The sequence below is a fragment of the Porites lutea genome, chromosome 2, assembly GCF_958299795.1.
Source record: "Porites lutea chromosome 2, jaPorLute2.1, whole genome shotgun sequence".
NCBI lineage: Eukaryota > Metazoa > Cnidaria > Anthozoa > Scleractinia > Poritidae > Porites > Porites lutea.
The window spans coordinates 16,421,616-16,442,221 of NC_133202.1; the positions used below are offsets into that span (position 1 = coordinate 16,421,616).

Genomic DNA, 20,606 nt, shown 5'->3' on the forward strand with positions numbered 1-20,606 from the left:
TATCACTACAACTGCGGCGGCCATTTTTGATTGAAAGGTCACGTGGCTATGTCGTTATTGGCTATTGTCGGAAATCTTCGTGACGCTCGAGGAAAACGACGAAAGCTTTCAATATGGCGGGTGATGGAGCAGAAGAAGTTTTGCAATCGTTGATAGATACTCTTGAACTATGTGTAGGAAAAATAAAAGGTAAGGTTGTATAAACAAAAATGCAAACTCTTTCAGCGTGTTTCAGTACAACAGATGACAGTGATTTACCGTATTTATTCGATTAACCGCCCTGGGCGCTTATTAAATTTTTGGACCTTGAGAGCGCAGGGTGGGCGCTTATTGGAGGTCGGCGTTTATTCAAGGCTAGGCGCTTATTGAATTTTCACCATTTTCAGCAAGTGAAGTATGTTTATTTTGCAACAAAACAATAAATGCTAATAACAAAACGTGAAGAAGTAACAAAGCAAGGTTTCTGTAAATTACTCTGAAGAAAACTCCTTTCCCGGGGAAGTCGCTAATTAGAATTTATTCATTCAAGTGGGTGGGATGGGGGTGATCGCTAATTTGAGTTTGATTGGGGGGAGGAGGGGGTGGGCGCTTATTCGAAGCTGGGCGCTTATTTAACTTTTTAGGATGGGTGCTTATTCGAGGTGGGCGCTTATTCAAGGTTGGGCGCTTATTCGAATAAATACGGTATGTCATTTTATGGTATGCCACACACTTCAAAAGATCAACAGTAATGCAACTCATGTGGAAGAGGTTAATGTCACTTTTTAAAATTCTTTTGTTCCTTTTTTTTCACAGAGGGAAGTTTAGGTCAAGTGATGGAAGACTTGGAAATGAATTTCTCTTTGGAGGAGTTTTGGATGAAATTAGGTAGATTAAGGAAGGCTTAAATTTAAGACTTACTTCTTTCATTGTCATCATCATCATCATCATCATCATCATCATCATCAGCGGCAGCAGCAGCTTTTCAGTGTTTTACTTCGGAATTTAACCTTTGTTTTTTCAAAATTTCAAAATCTATTTATTCCAAAATTCATATTACGGTCCCTAGCAAGACCTTTCAATAGGCCACTTCCGAGTTCCAAAAACCCTCACTTTCAAAATAAGGCCAAGTCAACCTTTCTTGTGGAAATAAGTTTTATTTGCAGGAGAATGAAAAATCATTTGATATCAAAGGTTGAGCACCTAACCTCGTTTCATACAGAGGCCTGGGGGAACTCGGAAAGGGGGTGGCATACTATAATAGAATTAGAATAAATATTATTATTATGGAATTCTGTTTGGCAGACAAGCCATCCCCGTTTTTTTCAATAAGCATCAGCTGCGTTGCCTAATTTTAGGTTGGTCGTTCGGATGAAAGAAAAAAACCTAAAAAAAATCACAGGAAGTCTGAGAATAGGAGGTCTGAAACCCCAGCGTCTTTGCCATGGAGCCTGGAAACAACAAGACTTGCTCACTAAAGCGACACAAACTCAATATAGTGGAAAATATGATGGTTGATATCAGAGTACATCAATTTAAAGCAAAAAAGATACACCACTGAAATTTTTCTGCCTGGGAATGCTGTTACAATGCTCATTTTTCAGATTAAAAGGTTAAACTTCATTGTTCCTAAAAAAGCCAAAAATTTGGGTTGTCGAAAAAAAAAAAAAAAAAAGGGAAAAATAGGGGATAGTCATACCCCCAGGAAAGAAATAATTGTTGTTAATGTTTCTCTTTTGATGGACTGATCATGATACTATGATAATCGAAAACGCTCCAAAGAAAATGACAGAAAATGTTTGGAAATAGATAGATAGAAACCTTTATGTCAATAGGGTAACTCCTTCAGTTTTTGTACAAAATAAAAGCTGCTATCCTTTAGAGGTGATAATTAATTACAATAATTAAAAATAGCTATTAAATGTTATATAAAGGACTTTAAAATTAAATTACAAGTAAAATCATAAAAATCTTAAAACCTGAATAAACACAACCACGATAAAAAAGGTCTTTTTCGTACATTCTAACTTTATAGACGGGAGTCTAAGTTTACCACTGCTCCTTGTTGTTCTGGGCAATTTATCCTTGTTATAATTAAAATAGTGCATAAAATAATGATGGAAGAGAGTTTGTTTTTTTTTTGAAAAAAGGATGAGTGGTGATAATTAAGTCTTCTTTGTTTTTTCTCAGGAATGACATTCAAAGCAGTTTCCAAAGAAGCCACAAAATTGACAGTGTCCTTTTCCAAACCTCCAGCGCCATCTGTTGAAGTGAGGAATTTGACAAATCAGAACAAATCAGGTTTCATTCCATCACAGGATCTTTGTCACATGTTTTTCCATCATAAATCTCCAAAGCCAAAATTTCCATCCATTGATAAAGGTTCTGTGACACTATTGAAAGCCTGTACTTACATAAAAATGTTTGATGCTTCAACAGTAACCTGATTTATTCTGGTTTGAATTGACAGGATTTTTTCATTTGCCAGGATTTTTTAATCTACCAGGAACAATCAATTAGTAATAATTCAGTATTAAGGGCATTTTACGTGAGATGACTACACATAATTTATAAAATCCTTTCGTTTACTTGTAGCTATTTGGCATTAGTTGTTAGTATCTGTTTCACGGTGTAGTAAAATCATTATATTATTGGCTTAAAATATAAAAGAGAAGAAAGGGGTATTTAATACTTGGTTGTCATAAAACTGATGCTTTCCTAGTTTCTTAGTTTATCATCTGTAACCAAATCTTTTCTTAGCTGTATTGAGTTTAGTTACTGGGTAGATTGAGGATTTTCTGTTATCAAATTACTTTGCTAGGAGCTGCAGTGTCTTTTGACTGGTTTTGAAACAGCGGTCATTGCTATGCTAACGATATATCATTCCTTGCCGCTGTCTCAAGGTAGGTTTAGTATTGAAAGTACTTAGTACTGTTAGCAGTTGAGTTGGATGCTAAACTGTCACAAATATTTGCATACCCATCTGAGCATTGTTTTCAAAAAGAAAAAGTAGGGTTTTTAAAGAGGTATTCATCAGTTAGGCTTGAAACAATGTTGGGTTAATTGGATTTGATACAATTTGCTGTGCATACGTTTTAATAAATTACAAGGATGACAAAATTCCTTCTTCAGAGAAGAGAAAAGAGCCAACAACAAAGTCATCGCCAGCCTGAGAAAACATTTTGCAACACCACCTCATGTTCCCCTGTGAAATGACGTCTGAGAAACAAGCGCAGAAATTCCACACTGGTGATGCGTCACATATGGATAGTGCTTCTGTCTGGATAAAGCCAATTTTTAAGCCAATCAGAAGGCTGCACTACCCAGATCTGGGTAGTGGCGCAACATCAGTATGGAATTTTTGCAGTTATTTTTCAGATATCATTTAGCAGCGTCGTGTCGGCTGTTTTCTCAGGTTATAACTTATCCCAAAAATTGCATCAGTGTTATGGAACTTGACTGAGCACTCTAACTTTTGCTCCACCACTGCTTCCCCAAAAAATCATAGCCCAAGGGCCCGTTTCTCGAAAGTCGTGGTAACTTTTCAGGCCCGAAAGCAAATATTCAAATCCAAATAATTTATAAAGAAGAAGAGTGCGGTTCCTGTGGCTAGCAAACCACTCAATTTTGTTTCATTAACTAATAGTTTTATCATGTTAGATGCAAAACTACTGAAACCTCTATCTTGCATGTAAACCAAAACAGCTTTACAGGCCTGTTAGTTATCGGGACTTTCGAGAAACGAGCCCCAGGGCTGAAAATAATTATTCTTCTCTTGAAAGGTCATATGTCCTAGGTACTATTAAAGACACCATCTTGGTCGGACATTTTGGTTGGACATCACCATAAAAAAAGCTTGAACTTTATTTGTATATCCCGTCCCTAAAATATGAACAAAAACAAACATTTCGCTACTTTCGAGAAGCATTATGCTACCTTTCGAGTAAATCAGAAGACATACTATGATAATGTAGAAAACTTCATTACCCAAGTCAATTTTGTTTTGTGACTGTGAGGATTTACTCAAGGTAGATGTTTATTCTTTCTTACTGTAAAATGATTTACGATAAAAAAATTCGCCATATATAATGTCCGAACACAGGTAAGATTTTGTCAGACTCTTGACTTTTGGTTGGCTGATGTCCCATGACTGACTGTTATTTGCAGCCCTGCAGTGGCCAGTCTGATTATCTTTAACCTTTTAACTTCCAGTATTATGCAATTTCTCCTTTCTGTTTTCATATGTTTCCGATAGGAATAGTGGGGAGAATCTGTAAAATGTCATTCTCATTCCTGAGTGATCCTCCTTATTTCTCATGACCTGCCAGGCTGCTTGATTAAGCATTTATGTTTTAATTGCGGAGGAATTTGGTAACAACCACAACTGAGGCTTAAAGGGCTAAAGATAATTTTCATCAAATTCTATAGGCCATGTAATAATTAGCCTCCCACGCAGGTGTTTATAGGGGAGCTCGTTTTTCATCCCTCCCCACAAACGTCTGCACAACCGAAGACAACATTCCTTTCCCAAGCTTAGCCAATCACATTGTACTTTCCAAATTCTGGAAAGTTGACCTTGACCGCCAGGTACTCTGATAATTACTCAATCTGCATGAAACACTGGGAAAGCTTTCTGACCTCTAATAAATGTTCAATTCAGAGTGGCAAAAATAAGATTTAGTCAAAATTTAGAATACTCCATGCACTGCATAACCTTAGTGAAGGAAACAAAAGAAGGAAAACGGTAACTCTAGGGTCATGTTCAGTCGTATTTAGCCTGTCAACACTTTATTGCACAATTGTTGATTGGTCACTTACCACGCAAATAAAACAATGGGAAAGGAATGTTGTTTTCCGTTGAGCAGGCGTTTGTGGGGAGGGATGAAAAACGAGCTCCCCTAAAAATGCCTGCATGGGAGGCTATGTAACAATATATTATCTTATTATATTGTCTCAACTGTTGTACAACACATTGTTTTTTAATAGTTACTTGTTTATTTTAATCTATTGAGTTGAATCCATATCATGTTCATGATTCGTACAAAACAGCTTTTTGTTTTAGGAAAAAATCTTCACAAGAAACTTCAAGAAACTGTTATTACTGTAGTAGAAGACTGCCAAGCTCTTGCAACATCATTTATAAAGGAAGGTTGTTCCAGGTATGGATACTTGTATATCTCTTGTCTGTTTAACTCATATCGTAAGTAGGTAGAACTTATATTTTGGAATGGACTAAAGTTACTCTCTATTCGCCTTTAATTAACCAGCCGTGTTACTTCTCGATTGTATACAGGGTCTCCAGTAAGCCCCTCAAACATTACCAGTGGTAAAAATTTGAGGATGCCAAGTATCAATACTTACTACTTGATGCTTGGTTGAAATGATAAAGAAATAAAAACTCTCGTTAACAAATGGGGGGCTGAGTTAAATAAAATGGAGATTCAAACAAAACGGTAGATCCACCACACAAGTTTGAGATAAATAATGCAAGGGAGCTTATGCAAGAAAATATGGTGTTGCAAGTCACAGAGTGCTGGGCTAGATTGGGTAAACGAGAGTCCAAGAATCTTCATCTGATGGGGTCCAATGTTTCCTGTGTTTACTATGTACTTCTTTGCATATAAAGAAGACAGCTTTTGCACCAAGAGCTTCAGTAACATATTGATCATACAGGGCTCAAAATAATGGCAGAATGGCAACTTGTCCAGCCAAAAACCTAACTAACCATTGATGTTATTGTGGTCACATGCACTCTCATTCTTCAACAAACGGCCAAATCCTCACCTGTAAATCTTAGAGTTTTGTATCTTTTTATAAACACAAATAGTAAATTTCACAAGAATTAGTTAAGTTTTTTCCCTAATATTTTTACTGGTCAGAAACAAGACTGACCAAGCAGGAGTTTCTTTGTCTGATCATTGTGTCCAGCAACAGTCTGAAAATTAATAAGTTTCATCCTTGTCACACTTAAGTCCTTTATACAGTGGTGGTATAAGTCCTTTATACAACCTCAATATAACAAACCTCTTTATAAGGAAGTAGTAATCGTAAAAGATATGAAAAAGAACCTCTGTCAATATAACAAAACCTCATGATAGCGAAGATGTTGCCAGGCCCTTGGCCCTTCATAATATTGAGGTTGCACTGTACAATGATCATTTACCAGGGCTGTGCTTTAGCAGAGCCTGGTGGTCCCTGGCACCCAACTGTTGCCTTCGTGCGACAAGAAGATCTTGGTTTTTTCATACAAATCATATGATGGGCACCCTAGATTTTACAGGTTCAGAGCACTGGGCTCCCTTCAATTTTCCTTACAGCACAGACTTTTTTAAGCAATAGAATGTTGTCTTGTCTGTCTGTCTGATGCTCTCTGATTTGTCCCTTATCATGTACAGTGTTGCTAGTGCTAAGACTCAGTCAACTGGAACACTATGGGAACACTGTGATGGCCTTCAACATCTTCCAAAAGGTTAATGCACTCATTTGTCTACAGTGGAATACTGATAATACTAGAGAAACTATTCCATGTCTTCTGAGAAATATTTGGCCTAAATGGGTATGTAGTGCAGAGCAGAGTATGGTTTTTAGGGTGTGGTGTCTTAAACCAGGTATATAATATTCACTATTTAGTGTCTTGAACAGCGTATCTTTTTGGGTTAGAAACATTTGTGGTACATGAACCAGCAACTTGTTTCCAAAAATATCGAATTCTATAATCATAGTTTAAAACAATTATGTAATCCTTTATGTTAAATAAAGTAAATCAGGGTCATTATCATCTTGTCTGAAAAAAGAGCAGCAAATAAAAATTAACAATTTTTATCTTAAACCCAGTCAGGCCTCGGTGGCCCATTCCTACCCAAAGTGCCCTTCAAATCCCCCTAGGGTGGGATGGGGGGGCTCATCATTCCCTTTTTTTTTTTTCCCCCTCTCCCGCTGTACAGGCAGGTACAAGGTTATGTAAATCATGATTGTTGTCTATAGAACAGTGTGTTATCAAAGAAGGAGCGACCAGGATTTTGGAGTGATTTTTTAGCTTTGAAATTTTTGTTCCTTACTTTGGATGCTGTGGGAGGAATAACAAGAATTTAATTATTATTGTTTGGCCTGGTCAGATGTACTTTTGTATGGTGCTGTTATTATGTGTACAATGTGGTGCAAACTTTTAAGTCTGTGGCTGAAATCCTAAACAACCTATAAACCTAACTACAGTGTTGTATATTCAAATGAAAGCTCTTGAGCAGTGCTTTCCTTTGGTACCCTTGACAGTTCCAAGAGTGATCAACACCAATTTTCTTCTAACATGAACAATACATACTCAAGAGAAAAGGTTATAAGAACTAAGAAATTGGTCACTAAAGGAAAATGCTCTGATCTTTAAACAATTTCTCTCAACCAATTCCTTATAAATAAATGTATGAAGACTGGCTGGGAGAATACAAGTGGATATAAAGTAGCTTAGAGGGTAAAGGGGTTTTTGATTTTTGATTCCATGGATGCAAATGAATAGGTGTAGTAAGTAAGGATGTTAGAATGTTACAAGGCAATTAAAAAACGATAGCATTTAGGTTCTAAAATGATGATTATCTTTTTGTCAGATAATAAACAGGCAGTCATAGCAGTACTGGAGTCTAATTCAGAGCTCATTAAAGATGCACTCTCAGAGCTTGATGAAGTAAGTAATGTCTTTCTCTTTTTCATCTGGGAATGGTTGTTTTAGCCTGTTAACAGTCCCCCCTGCCCCCACTTCCATGATAAAAGAAAATATTGGGAGGGAGGGTCAGGGGAGGAGTTATTTTTTATTTGATTTGATTTTACCAGCTTTTCTAGACACAGGCCTGCCAAGAGGGAATGGGGACAAATGGGACTCATGTCCCATGCGAGGTGCCATCCCTACCCAATCCCACAACCCGTAAAGGTTGGCCACACCACCGAGGTGTACGTCCCCTACTCTTTTCAAACAGTGGCGTGGGTTCTTTTATGTCCCACAAGAACAGATCAGTGAAAGTGCTGTGAGACGGGACGTACGGTTTTTCGTCCTTAGCCGTGAAGACTAGAAAGTCTAACCGTTTGCAGATGTCATTACAAAGGCAGCACTTTCTTCTCAGTTATTTAGAGACCCTGACTGTTGGTCTGGTCGGGGTTTGAACCCATGACCTACCGCTTGGCAGACCGGCACTCTCCCAACTGAGCTAACCAGGCAGTGGTTAAACCAGGTTGGCTGGCCACAGGCTAGTGTTCAAAGATTTATCAAATTTCGTTTATAGAGGCACAGTCTTCGGCTATGTGTATGATGTTGATTCCCAAGACTGTTACAGATGGTGCACTGGTGCACCAGTGCACCGGTGCACTAGAGCAGAAGAAAGCTTCATATTCATACGCCATTGTCAGAGTATTAAGATTGATCATAAATAGATTTTTGACTTGTGTGTTAAAGTAAACGGTGCCGAGTACTGAGGACTTGTTGTAACATCTTCCAATTCCCTTTTCAAGCCTTGATTAGCGTGGAGGGTTGATCGATTTAAAAAGGTGAATGGTGAACCGTGTACGGTGCACTGTGCTCTTTAAATAGTGCACGAGAGGGTAGAATTTTATTTCATTCTAATTTGGAAGAAGAAGGACTAACACTAGAAAGCTCAGAAAAACATCGACATTGCATTTACCCTGTATTCGGAAAAAATTGTATACCGCCCTACAACAGCCATTTTAAGTTAGTTCATGGCACAATTCAGCGAACTTTCTGAAGATGTGATTTTGCACATTTTTAGCTTCATACCTTTTAGGCTTCTGCGAAGAACCATTTGTCGAGTCTGAAAATGTGGCACCGAATTGCTTCTGATCCAGCAATAGTGAGAAAGGCCTCGAGTCATGAGTTTGAATCCATTCGCTTCTGCGACACTATAAATGATTGTCAGCTCAAAAATCTCGTTAAAAGAATTATCTGGGCACGCACTGAAGATATTATAGTGCTTGATTTGGCAAAAATTTCCATATCATGGGAATATGTCGACGACGTGTCCAGAAGAAGTCACTGGAGAAAGTTGCGTGTTCTGTTTTTTGTGGTTGTCTTGTTTTTAACATCCTCACAGGGAGATGTTTTTTTTTTGCGCTAGAATTGAATTGAAATGTGAACTGCCGTTTTGAAACACCCCGCAACAAGTCATTTTTTACCGCGTCATTTCCCTTACACCCATAAGTTACAATTAAGAGGCCCAATTTGACACCGAGAATATAGAAATGTGATACTAGGTATAACCGGTATATAACAAGCTTACCCTAGAGAATTTGTTTGTTAAAAAAAGTTTCTTCAGTAGTTTCTCGGCAAACCAAAGCGACTCCTTGCTCAAAATTGACTTTACCCGGTCAAAAAATGTCTACTCGTCTAGCACTTAAAAGTTACAAATACGCTTTATTTATTTTCCCCTGGACAACACCCTGGAAACGGCAAAGACAAGTAAAATTGTCTCGAGTATGGCAAAAGTTAAAGAAGGAAGCATGGTGGAAGTTAACTGGAATGCTGCAAATCCATGTATTCCCGCTAAAATTATCGCCTTGACTGGTAAGTGTTATTGTTTTCGTTCTGAAATAGAGCAACAACAACAGCTTTCCGCCACAAAGTTCTTCATTGTTTTTAGTACTAATATATAATCTTAGATTTTTGGCTCAAAAAGACCACACATGTTGTGATTGATTAATAGTACGCCAGTTTCTTCATTTGTACATTACCACAAAAGGGCAATTTCAGGACTCAAAATAATTTTCGGACTTGGGTGACAGTCACGTTACCCGGCGAAAAAATTTTTGCTCAGTCAAGACCGCCTTTTTGACACTTCAAAATATAGCAAATGAAAAAAAAAAAAAAAAAAAAGGCTTTAAGGTAGCAGCCAAAGAAGCAGAAATATAAGGTCTGCTATTGAAAAGACATTGCGAAAGTTGAATGAAGATTTTTTAAGTGTAAATAGTTCAATACGCTAGCAAATCACAAAAAATAAACTAGTGTAAGCACTGATCAAGTGTTTCCCCTTAAGAGTTTTGTTCCAACATCTCCTGGAGCAGAAATAGCCACGTGTGATGACAGTGGTAATCAAAGCTTACCACCTCTGGCCATAACGTACGCATCAGTTGTTGCAGCCACCACTACAAATACAACAACATATTCTGCTCTGCAGCCGGTTAAAACCAGCTATAATTTTTTGCCCTCAGTGCCATCTTTTGATGTTCTTAACACTCTTCCGGGAGGTGCCAACCTTAGCCACATAAATAGGGGCCTAGGTACCCCTCTGTTTCCCACCCAACCCCTTCCATTACATCAAGTGAAAATAAAACTGCAATATGAAATACTCTTTCATTGCTTCTCTCGAATCAACCAGTTATTTTGAACGAACTTGAAGCCATGAGGGAGAAAGTGGAAACACTGGTGACAGACGTTAGCAAAGAAGGTTCGGGGTCGCAAGGAATGGTGAATAATCAGGCACCAACCTCTTCCAGATCGGAAAACGTAGTTCAATCCAATATTGCCTTGGACTAGTCGGGCGAAATACCTCATCTGACAAATGAGGCCTTATCCCAGCTTAAAAACAAAAAGATACAGGCTAAAGTCAGTCAATTCTATTTTGCTGTCGTTCTTTTGAACGAGTTAAGTACAAAGGAGATGAGAGTGGGGAAAAGTATTTACGGGACTGTACAGAAACCAGCACGGAATGAAAATTTAGTATCGAAGGTGCGCGAATATTTCTTCAAGGCTTATCCTTGTGAGGAAGAACAAAAAGAGCAAAACTGGAAATAATGCGTAATCAGCATGAACAATCGGTTAAAGAAATATGATAGAGCTGCAGTGTAAAACAGGTTTTTTTTATTATTATTATTTTTTCATTTTGTGATTATAATAATATTTGAAAAGGGGCCCAAATCGCCATGGGAGTTTTCAGTGTGGCCCTCATTAGTTTAACACTATTAATTCATTAAGTAAGTAAGTAATTTAAGACAAAAAGTTAAATAAAAATAATAATGATGCTTTAATGCTTATTTCGTTGTGTCCGATTATGCTCTCCTTATCTTAATTTGGAGTAAAAACTACCAGTACAGGAATTTCTTTTTTATGGTTAACGTGCCTTCAGTTTTTTTTGTTGTTGTTTTGATTTGTTTTTGTTCTGTTTTGTTTTGTTTGTTTGTACTTATTTATTATTTATTTATTTTTTTTCCGGGGGGGGGGGGGGGTCAGCATCCCAGTTCATTTTACACACAACCGCCTTCAGGGTTTCTCAGTTTTGTGGAAGAAATTTCGCTTTAATTGCGTACATTTGGGGTTACAAGGGGGGAGGGGGGGTGGTTTGTGACCCTCCTCCCCCACTCAACCAAGAGCTCCACTTGGTTTTAATGCTCGCTTATAAATACCGATTGTTTAATTACTTCAATTACTCGAAAAAGCTACAACGATTTATGCAAGATACATATGAAACCACTAGTTTTCTATCGTTCAGTTTCTTGCTAAATATAAGATGTTGCACACAAAGTATTTGTCTCAAACCCATTTGATCGTTTCGTAAACGTCACCGCAACATAGGTCCTGCATAACTCACTAGACAGTGCTTAGGAATGACTTCGAATCCATTTAGTGATTCAAGAATATCAAGATGTAATTGCTCAGACAGTTCAATTATTTCCTTGTCGTTGCTTATCTGACTTTCAAGCTCAGGGCATATGTAGCGCGCAGTAGCCGCATAAACGACCGCCAGTTTTTCTTTCTCTATACAGTAGGAATGAAGAGAGGGATCTTCCTGTCGTCTTATCAAGAAGTGGCCCCTTACTACTTCAGCTCCTGGTGGAAAGCACATGCCCCAGTCATCCTTAACCCTTCTTCGGAGATGCTCTGGGCCATTTCCAGTTATTTTAAGTAAGTAATATTCTTCCCCAGGATCAGGTTGACTTTCTTCACAAAGAATTTTGAGCAAAATTATAAAGGTCTTCCGCCTTTTGGATATTTTCCTGCCCCTTAATAACTGCCATGTCTGCCTTATGTCTTAAATTAGCCCCTGCGCTCTCTTGCGGACCTTTAGCGTGTGACGTTTCAAAGTAATAATTATTGCGAATCGTTCAGTAGCCAAAGTCTGAGTGGGAAAAGGAAACATCCCCCATACAGTGACGACTCTTGAACTGGGCAGAACAGCCATCAGTCCACTCGTCCATCACTTCAACATCGTACTTTATATCTTCTAGATATTCTGCCACCAGTTTCGTACCTGATGGACTGAGTGGTGGTCATGTTTTGTGTCTGGGGAAATAACAAAAATGTGTTCTGTAACGATGATTGGCTCCTCTAAGGTGCTGTCAACACCATCAACATCTTTAATCGCGTGCCTGTGTAAAACAGTTCATTGTATGGATGCCTGCGTTTGGGAATAATATTGGCTCTGCAACTAGTTCTGACTTGTGCAGCTATAGTTCTCTGAGTAGTCATGGATACAACATACGTGCTCAGGGGGTAGATGTTCTATCAGATCCTTCACCTGTTTGCTTTGCCAACTTGCACGAAACTGGTGGGAAAAAAATCGTGCAGTAAAGATTTTAAGTTATCAAACATGACACCCGGAGTTGTTTTTTTCTTCACCAGCTGAAGCTTCTTCTTTTCTTGTCCATCCTGTGTTTGGCCCAATGGTACGTATTCAAATTTCTGCAGGGTTACTAAGGGAGCGTTATGTCTGACATCTTTCTCTTCATTCAGGAGCTCCAGTTTGTTTACGCCACATCTATCACATTCTCTGTTAACGCACTCTTTGCGATGATAGCTATTGCTTTCCGCCTTAGGGCACATCGTTTTGTTCACCACATCATTCAAGTGTTCAAGAATTGGACAATTTTCGTCTTGACCATTCTTAGCAATGACACTTCTACGAAATTTTATACAAGATTGAAATACCATCCGTGTCTCAACATGAAGCCGACAACAGCAAGTAATTTTGTCTTGGCTCCTTGGGGCCACTATGAAAAATGGTTTGCATGTTTCAAAACTTCTCTGACCCATCTTAACTTCTGGATGCTTGGCTTTAAATTCTAGGTACGCTTCAGTCTGTTTTTTCCAACACTTGGTTTGCATGGCAGGTGTAGATTCTTTCAGCCACTCTTTTGCGAATTATGTCTTTCGTGTTACCAGTGGGCCTGGACTCGACCAGAAATCGTACGCGAGCTTGCGGTGTTCAGAGGGGATGGAATCTGATCGTGTCTGTCTTTCAGTGAAGAGCCAGCAGGACTTGTCTTTTCTAAGTGTCTTGACACGATGTTTATAGGCGTTACTCAAGCGTTTCCTATTTATGCTTAATCTTTGTGAGACCTTACTTTTAAGTTTTCCACTATTTACTTTTTCTCCTGAAAGAAATGAAAGACTGACGTGCGTGGCAGCACGGTCATCGTTTGATCTTTTTCTTTTTGTTGCCTGAAGTGATGTTTTAGCATCCTCCAAAACTGCAGATGCCATTCTTTCCTCCTCTTGGTTTTCTGGCGACTTCAGATATCCCAGTCGGTGGAGAGCATGCTGTGTTGTGGGACTTTAAACAAGAGAAGCAATGACAGCAACTTTTTTCTTGGACTACTTGGAAGATTTGCTCTCGTACTGTCGACAGCTCGTTTTCGAGAGGTTCTGTTAGGAAATGCTCCTCGGACAGCATTAGGTGAAACGGGAACATTTGTAGATGCTGTTGTTTCTTTTTCTGCCTTCTTTCTCGTTCTCTGTTTTGCTTTATAAAGCCGCCAGTTTGGTTTGGGTCCTTTACTTTCACGCTCTTGTTCTACAACAATGCGAGGACGCTTCTTTCTTCGTTCCTCTTTTCTATCTTCAAGTATTTTATCTTCGTTCTTCACGTAAAACCTTGCATTTTATTCTCGTTTCTTTTGTTTCTTCCTCTTGCGTGATTCACGCAATCGCTCAGCTCCAGCTTTTCCCATGTCAGTATCGATATAAAATGTTTAAAAGCTATCTTTAGCAGGCCCCTTATATACATGCCGACAGTGCACCAGTGCACTGTACCGGTGTACCGCCATGTAGCAAAGCCTTAATTTACCTAAGTCTCATTTTTTGCATACCTTTTTCTCACCCTATTCGCGCAATGACTTAGTTTCAGGGTTGCTCTGATTTGGAGAGCGAAGAACAATTTTAAATAATGTTTGAAAGCAAACTCTTAACATGCGTTTACTGTGGTGCAAACCCAGGTGATGCGGAGAAAACCTTTACGTACGAATAAACACCGGTGCACTATTGCACCGGTGCACTGGTGTTGTAGTGTACTTGACAAGATGGCGTCCTTGGAGTTGTCATTAAGAAACGGAAACACGTTGCCTTTACCAACTAAAAGGAGGCTGCTGATCACTATTGAAGAAGGAACGCAGAATTTACATAGTGTTCATCTTATAGCAATCTCTCAGTTCTATTTTATACCAAGCAACGCGCTGCAGAAAAAGATTTTTTGATAAACATGACATCGGCGCTTGCTGTTTTGGACGCCGATAAGAAATAAAAAACGCGCGAATAATGACCTTGAACTGTATAGTACTCGCTGAAAGAAGGTAGGAGACAGAAGTCCTTTTATTGTTCTTTTCAAATGTTGGAAAAAAAATGGCTAGATTAGTAATATAGGTGCTTGGTGCACCGATAGTTAACACTAGATAACTATAATTGTTAAGCACAAAAGATGGATAATGGATGTTTTCAGTCCGTTTGTTTATTAAATTTTGCTTTAAATTCGGTTTACTACTGACACCTCTTTAATGGGAAAGGCATGCATTACAATGAAACCACTTAAATACTTTAATTCGACCTGTGCTTTTCTAGTAGCAGTAAAATTGAATTTTTGTGTCTGAAATCAGTAGAGTCTACACTGTAATTGGACACCATACACATAGCCCTTCAGTATTCTTGTTTTTTGGAAAAATTAATGATGATAACTTCATTTTCTCACGCTGCAGCAATTGCAAGAAATAGATTTTTTATTGTTTTGGAACAGTGATGAATCTTTCTGAGACACGGTGGTAAAACTTAAAAAAAGATTGTTTAACTTTTAAAAAGTTCATTCCTTTTCCTCACTTCAACATGTGACTAAGTCTGCCACAGTGTGATGTCCCATAAATATTAAACTTTTTACAACAAACCTAAGATAGCCTGCATGGAAGGCGCAAAAAGGGGAGGGGAAGGGCGAAGGGGAAAAAGCACGGTAGGTTACATTAACAGAACAGTCACCAGCCTGATACGCGAATAATAAAAGGAGAAATCGGCATTACAGATGTCTGACAAGAATCGCCGCTTGGTTTTTGGACAGCTCCAGTATGCAAAGAGTCCTGAACATCTTTTCCTGTTAAACAATCTGTTACAGTTGGTTCTAGTTCGGGTTTCAACGCTAAGTTGCTACATGATTGGAGTTATTTTGATATTCCAAAGCTTATGCCAAGTAGAAAACATTTCCTTGATGCCTGCATCATGGTTATCCCTTACTAATACATGACAATAAGTTACTCATCACAGCTCAGCCAATCAGGAATTTGCGGACGCCAGCGCACGCAGAAATGAACAAAGGGGGGGCTCTTATAGCAGGCGTTCCTTACCCTCTCTCCCCAATCCCCTCCCTTTTTCCCTTCCTCCCTATCCTCTACCCCTCTCAACGCCCACTACGCAGGCTAACCTTTTACTGTGAACCTCTTGGTTTTCCAGAATGCATGTCAGTGCTCCTGTTTGTAAACTGATGAGTGAAAGGTTTTCAATTGGCATCACCACGAAAATCCCTTCTGAGAGACTCACTTCTTAATTTATGAATAGCAGAAAAGAACCTACACCTATTGTCTCTTTGGGGTAGTGGACAGGGAATGCTAATGATGTATTTTGAGAATAAAAAGGGCTGGGCTTCGTGGAAAAAAAAGAACGTATCATTTATCTTCCTTCAAATTACTGTATTTGTGAACTGGTTACCTGTACTTAATAGCTGATATGCCTCAAGGATTCATCAGAGAAAAATTCAGGATAATATAATAATATTGTTTTGTTGTAGGCTCAAAAGGGTAATGGATGTCAAGGTGATAATGATGATGATGGTGATGACACAGAAGCCATTAAACAGGGTTGGTCCTCTGAAGACAGACTGTTGGTTCCACCTTGTGTAGGATTAGTCAAAGTAAGTGATTCAGTTGATTTCAAAGTAGACCCTCATTAATTGGTTGTGGAACCCGCTGTATGACTGCCCGATATCTCGTACAAAGCTATATTGGCTGAACCTCGGGTTAATTCACGCTTAGGCACATACACCTAATTGCAATAACGTTGTCCTAGAAAAATGAAAAAAGGAAAAAGCCAAATGTAAATTAATTAGACTAATTAACCAACATTCTTAGGGTGGATTCATTTGCGCCCGTAGCATTTCCAGCTAGAATTTTTTTAAATTGTTTTTTAGCTTTAAAACGATTGGCCCATCGAACAATGCCTTCTCTATATTAGGGTTTTCTTTGGTGGGAAAACGAAGAGTCCATGTTTTGATCTCTTCATCCCACGGCTGGCAAACAAACAACGAATACTTACCGAAACCATTTTTCAAGGTCATAAGAAAATTGTTCCTTCATTATCTCCTTCATTACCCTAAAGGAGCATTTCGTATATGGATAAAGGTAGTAAGTAATGATTTTGGTACGAAATTGACCTAAAGCAGGAGTATCCTCACGATAAGGCTCTTAAGTGACTTCATGGCTGTGTAGTTAGATGAGGAGCTTCGGGTGAAATGAATATCGGGTGACTTGAGTTCGTCTATACCACTTCTCTCTTGTTGTTATATCTGGCCTGAAAAGACGATTTGAGTAATTTCCTCATTCACTTAGTCTCCAATCTGCGAGCAACAAAGGAGACGTTGTCAACACAACCAACACAACAACAGATAAACTTTGAGTCCCCATCTGTTATCTTCTCATAATTCTTTTTAGTTAATATGTAGCAATTCGAATTCGGCTATATAGTATGCCTCGTAAATAACGTGTACCTTAAGGCCTGCCCCCCACACCCACTCCCCTTTTTCCCGTCCCTAAGGGTTGATTTTCGCTGTCGCGTAATTTTTCCGTGCGTACACGTAAATTTTCCGGGCGCAAATAAAATAGAGACAATGTATGGAAGGTCACGTATTCGTAAAAGTCAAAAACCCTGCTCAACTTTTACGTTTACGCGTAGCCTTTCATACACTGTCTCTATTTCATTTAAACACGTAAATTTTACGTCCGTTCGCACGGAAGAATTTCGCGACAGTGGAAAACAACCCTTAGGCCGGAAGACCAGTGACCTGCTCTTAAGCTTCAATGCGATATCTTTCCCTAGGCCTGTCGATCGTGCGTGAAAAAGATTTCTGGAGCAATTAAAACTTCAGGTCAAGCAACTTCTGTAGAAAATATTCAACAATTGGACGAAATGGCAGACGGGGTCTTAAGGACCAGTCCAAGGTAAAAATATTTGGCTTATTATAACAATCACGGGTAGTTCAACCAATAGGAACATCATCATTGTCGTCATGTTAGCGCGGGAAAAGCGCGGGAGATACACCCTGCCAAAGACCAGTTAGCGAATATCAATTGACACTGCTGGAAAGAGCGTCTTAAAATCAGGAAATTTGCAGAGATATTGCTCCAAAACCTTATGAAATCTTACCGACCTTTTAATGGTTGTGAGACGAACTTTCTTCCCCCCACCTGTATACAAAAGTCTGTAATATTCGGCGAATTTGCGGAGCTATATCTTTGTTGGCTCACTACCAATGAGAAATCTGGTTGAAAATTGATTGGCATGTTTTCTAATTTAAAGGGGTTCTTTTTTAGCCGTGTTGACGGTTTCGCTAACTGGTCCCAGTCATAAGTTTTTAAAAAACCGTGGAAGGGTCTGTTTTTCACTGATTGAACTAGAATACATTATACAGTCACTGTGCAATCATCTGTTAGGTGTACTGTACGCTTGCATGGTGTTGTACCGTATTAAGAGTACTTCACTAAGGCTTCAGAGCTTGCACATTAGGCGTTATTTAGCCTAGCGTGAAACGTTATTCACGGTTAAGCGCAAACGAGAAAGACAAGCTGGATTAGGACACTAAGAAACGTAGGGCGTGACAGGTACAGCTGAGGCATGAGTACGCGCTTGGTTTTATTGAAGAGGACTGAAAATTAAACGCGCATGGAAGAAGCCAAGAAGCGGGAAGAGAAACAAGCAGCCAGGATTGTTAAAACGTAGTGTAGCAGGGCGCGAACGGTCGGAGCGAGAACAGAGAGAGGAAAATCAAGATGTCTTTTTTTAAAGAGGAGGAGAGGGAGGGGGAAAAGGAAAGGAAACTAGGTTCCTTTGCCCTCCCCCTCTTCGTTTGTATTGCTAGCGTCCCATATTCTGTACTTTAGACGGCTCTGACGTTTTACCACCAACGATTGTGTCGCTAACGTTTGTTTCTTTTTCATTGCAGTGTCGATGATGTTGTTATGAGTCTTTATTATCCAATGAATCGTCAGAATGTCAAGGAATGTGTAAGTTAAGTTTGCGTTATGTGTTTAATCCGTGTGATGGAAAGTTAACTGAAGATGATTCTCAAGCTAAAAGATGTTGTTTTTCGCATTTTTTCTTCAATGCAGACATCAAAGCTTGCTGATCAGTTGAAAGATTTGCTTACCAGGGCAAGGTAAAACCCTTAACATGAAACGTTTCATCTAATTTTATAGATTGAAGTTAATCTAGCAAGCATCTCAAAAAGGGTCGTGGTTTAGTTAGGTATTCTCTTAAACCAAAGTAATAATTTTAAAATCTCATGGTTGCACGAGCATGTAGTTTGTTGACTTAGCAAAACTGAGACAAGTTTAATGCATGCAACAGGTTTTAAACGCGAGAAGTCGCGCGCTGGCGTGATCAGCTCGTGATCTATGTTCCCATTGGTAGACAATGGTTTTCAATCGAGCTTTGGGAGTATTCCAAAAGTAGTTGCAATGATTTGGTTATTGCGACGTTTAATGTGATGTAGCTGAAAAAATCTCGCGCAGCATTGTGGACCAGTCAGTAAAAAGGTCAAAAGCAACGCTGACCTGCTCACGCACTTTTTTCCCGCGCTTACAAGCAGTTTGCTTCCGGCTTGAGTCCTAGTTGGTTGATCGGATTGTCTGCCTCAGTTCTAATTGGCCAGAATCATTACTTTGGTTTTTGGTTTTGTAACACTCAACTGAAAACGTTTTAAACTTTTAATTGTCATGCTCTACTTTTTTTTCTTTAGGAATTCTCATTTTACCGTGGACTCAGATTCTTCTTGGCTTGACTTTTTGAATAAAGCAATCGACCACAATCTGAACAAAATAACGGGTCTTCTTCAAGAACAAGAAGGATCAGATACGTGATTTATTAAGTGAATAACTAGTAAATTAATTCTGCTGAACTGAATTAGGAGTCGTCATTCTGCAGAGTAAAACGAGTGATGATCAAAATCCTAGAATGATACCACCCTCGTCGTTTTATCATAAGGCGAGAAAGGATCGGTTGAGTGAAGAAAAGTGCACATCACTACATGTGCAAAATCCTCCTCTAGTCTTCATGTTCTTAAAGAAACGCCGGTGCCAATTTTATAAATGATATGGCTGAAGGTACCTTTTTTAAACTCACTGAAAAATTTTAGCTGCTCTTGACAATCTATTTGAAGTGAAACATTGAATAAAAAAACTTGGAAAATAATCTTTTGTTGTTGTTAATGTGCGTTTTATTTTTCATGACACGGACTTCATACTTGTACCCGAAATATGGGCACCTGTGTTAAGTTTTTCTTGGTCAGGCCAGTTTTAAATTAAAAGACTTTAATTGGTCGCCGTGGTTTGAGATGAGGCCTTCCTCCCCATTTTTGGTTTGTTTACAGCAAAAACAATTAAAGAGAACAACTGAGACGGCGTATACCTCAGTCAGTTAAAGGCGTCTATTAAAACAAGATCCCCATAACGGAGGTTCATTGGGCTGCTGGCTGTTGGCTACTGGCTGCTGCGCGATGCAGTGGTTTAATAGTTCGGGAAGTATAGATTACAACTACAATTTTTCCGGCTTGAGTGTAAGCTACTCCTAACCCTTGGAGTGGGCGTGTAACTTCTACCAGTATGAATGAAAATAGGCAAGTTAGCCATATGAAATAAGAAACGACTTTCATTATTTTTAACTGGGACATTTCCAACACGCACCCCTCTCCCCCAATCCCTATGCCCCCACCAAAAGTATAGTATGACAGTATAATGTGACTAATTTGAACTAGACCGGAGATTCCAAAAATTATTGTCGTTCTACGCTTATACAACGTGACAGGGTAAGCGCCTCTTGCAATCTCCCTTTTCAATTTTTCCCCATGGCGATTTTTCGCCAGATTCCCTATTTTCGCTGTCGCCTGTATTTCTGGACAAGTGGACAGGGCCAAGTTAAATTTCAGTTTTCTTTCTGTCGGAGATGGCATTTAAATCTCTTCTAACTGAACGAGTCCCGACTAAATATGCTTCTATTTGAGGGGGTGATCTACAAATAGCATATTCTTTTCTTGTAAGGAAAGACTCTTTACACGCAGGGAGACAATTGAATCAAGTCGAAGCTCTTCAACTGAGGACCGCGGGCAGCTCCCGCGCAG

At 39.1% G+C, this 20,606-nt stretch overlaps 1 protein-coding gene across 1 annotated transcript; it reads left to right on the forward strand.

The window, feature by feature from the left end:
• The first annotated feature begins 49 nt into the window (after positions 1-49).
• Positions 50-19,645, forward strand: LOC140927877 (cyclin-D1-binding protein 1 homolog). The gene is made up of 12 exons (XM_073377575.1): positions 50-189; positions 796-867; positions 2,170-2,249; positions 2,801-2,882; positions 5,042-5,138; positions 6,375-6,448; positions 7,578-7,654; positions 16,008-16,130; positions 17,312-17,433; positions 18,435-18,495; positions 18,601-18,647; positions 19,230-19,645. Exons 1-12 carry the CDS (start codon positions 114-116, stop codon positions 19,348-19,350), a joined length of 1,032 nt encoding a protein of 343 aa, XP_073233676.1. The 5' UTR covers positions 50-113; the 3' UTR covers positions 19,351-19,645.
• The last annotated feature ends 961 nt before the right edge of the window (positions 19,646-20,606 follow it).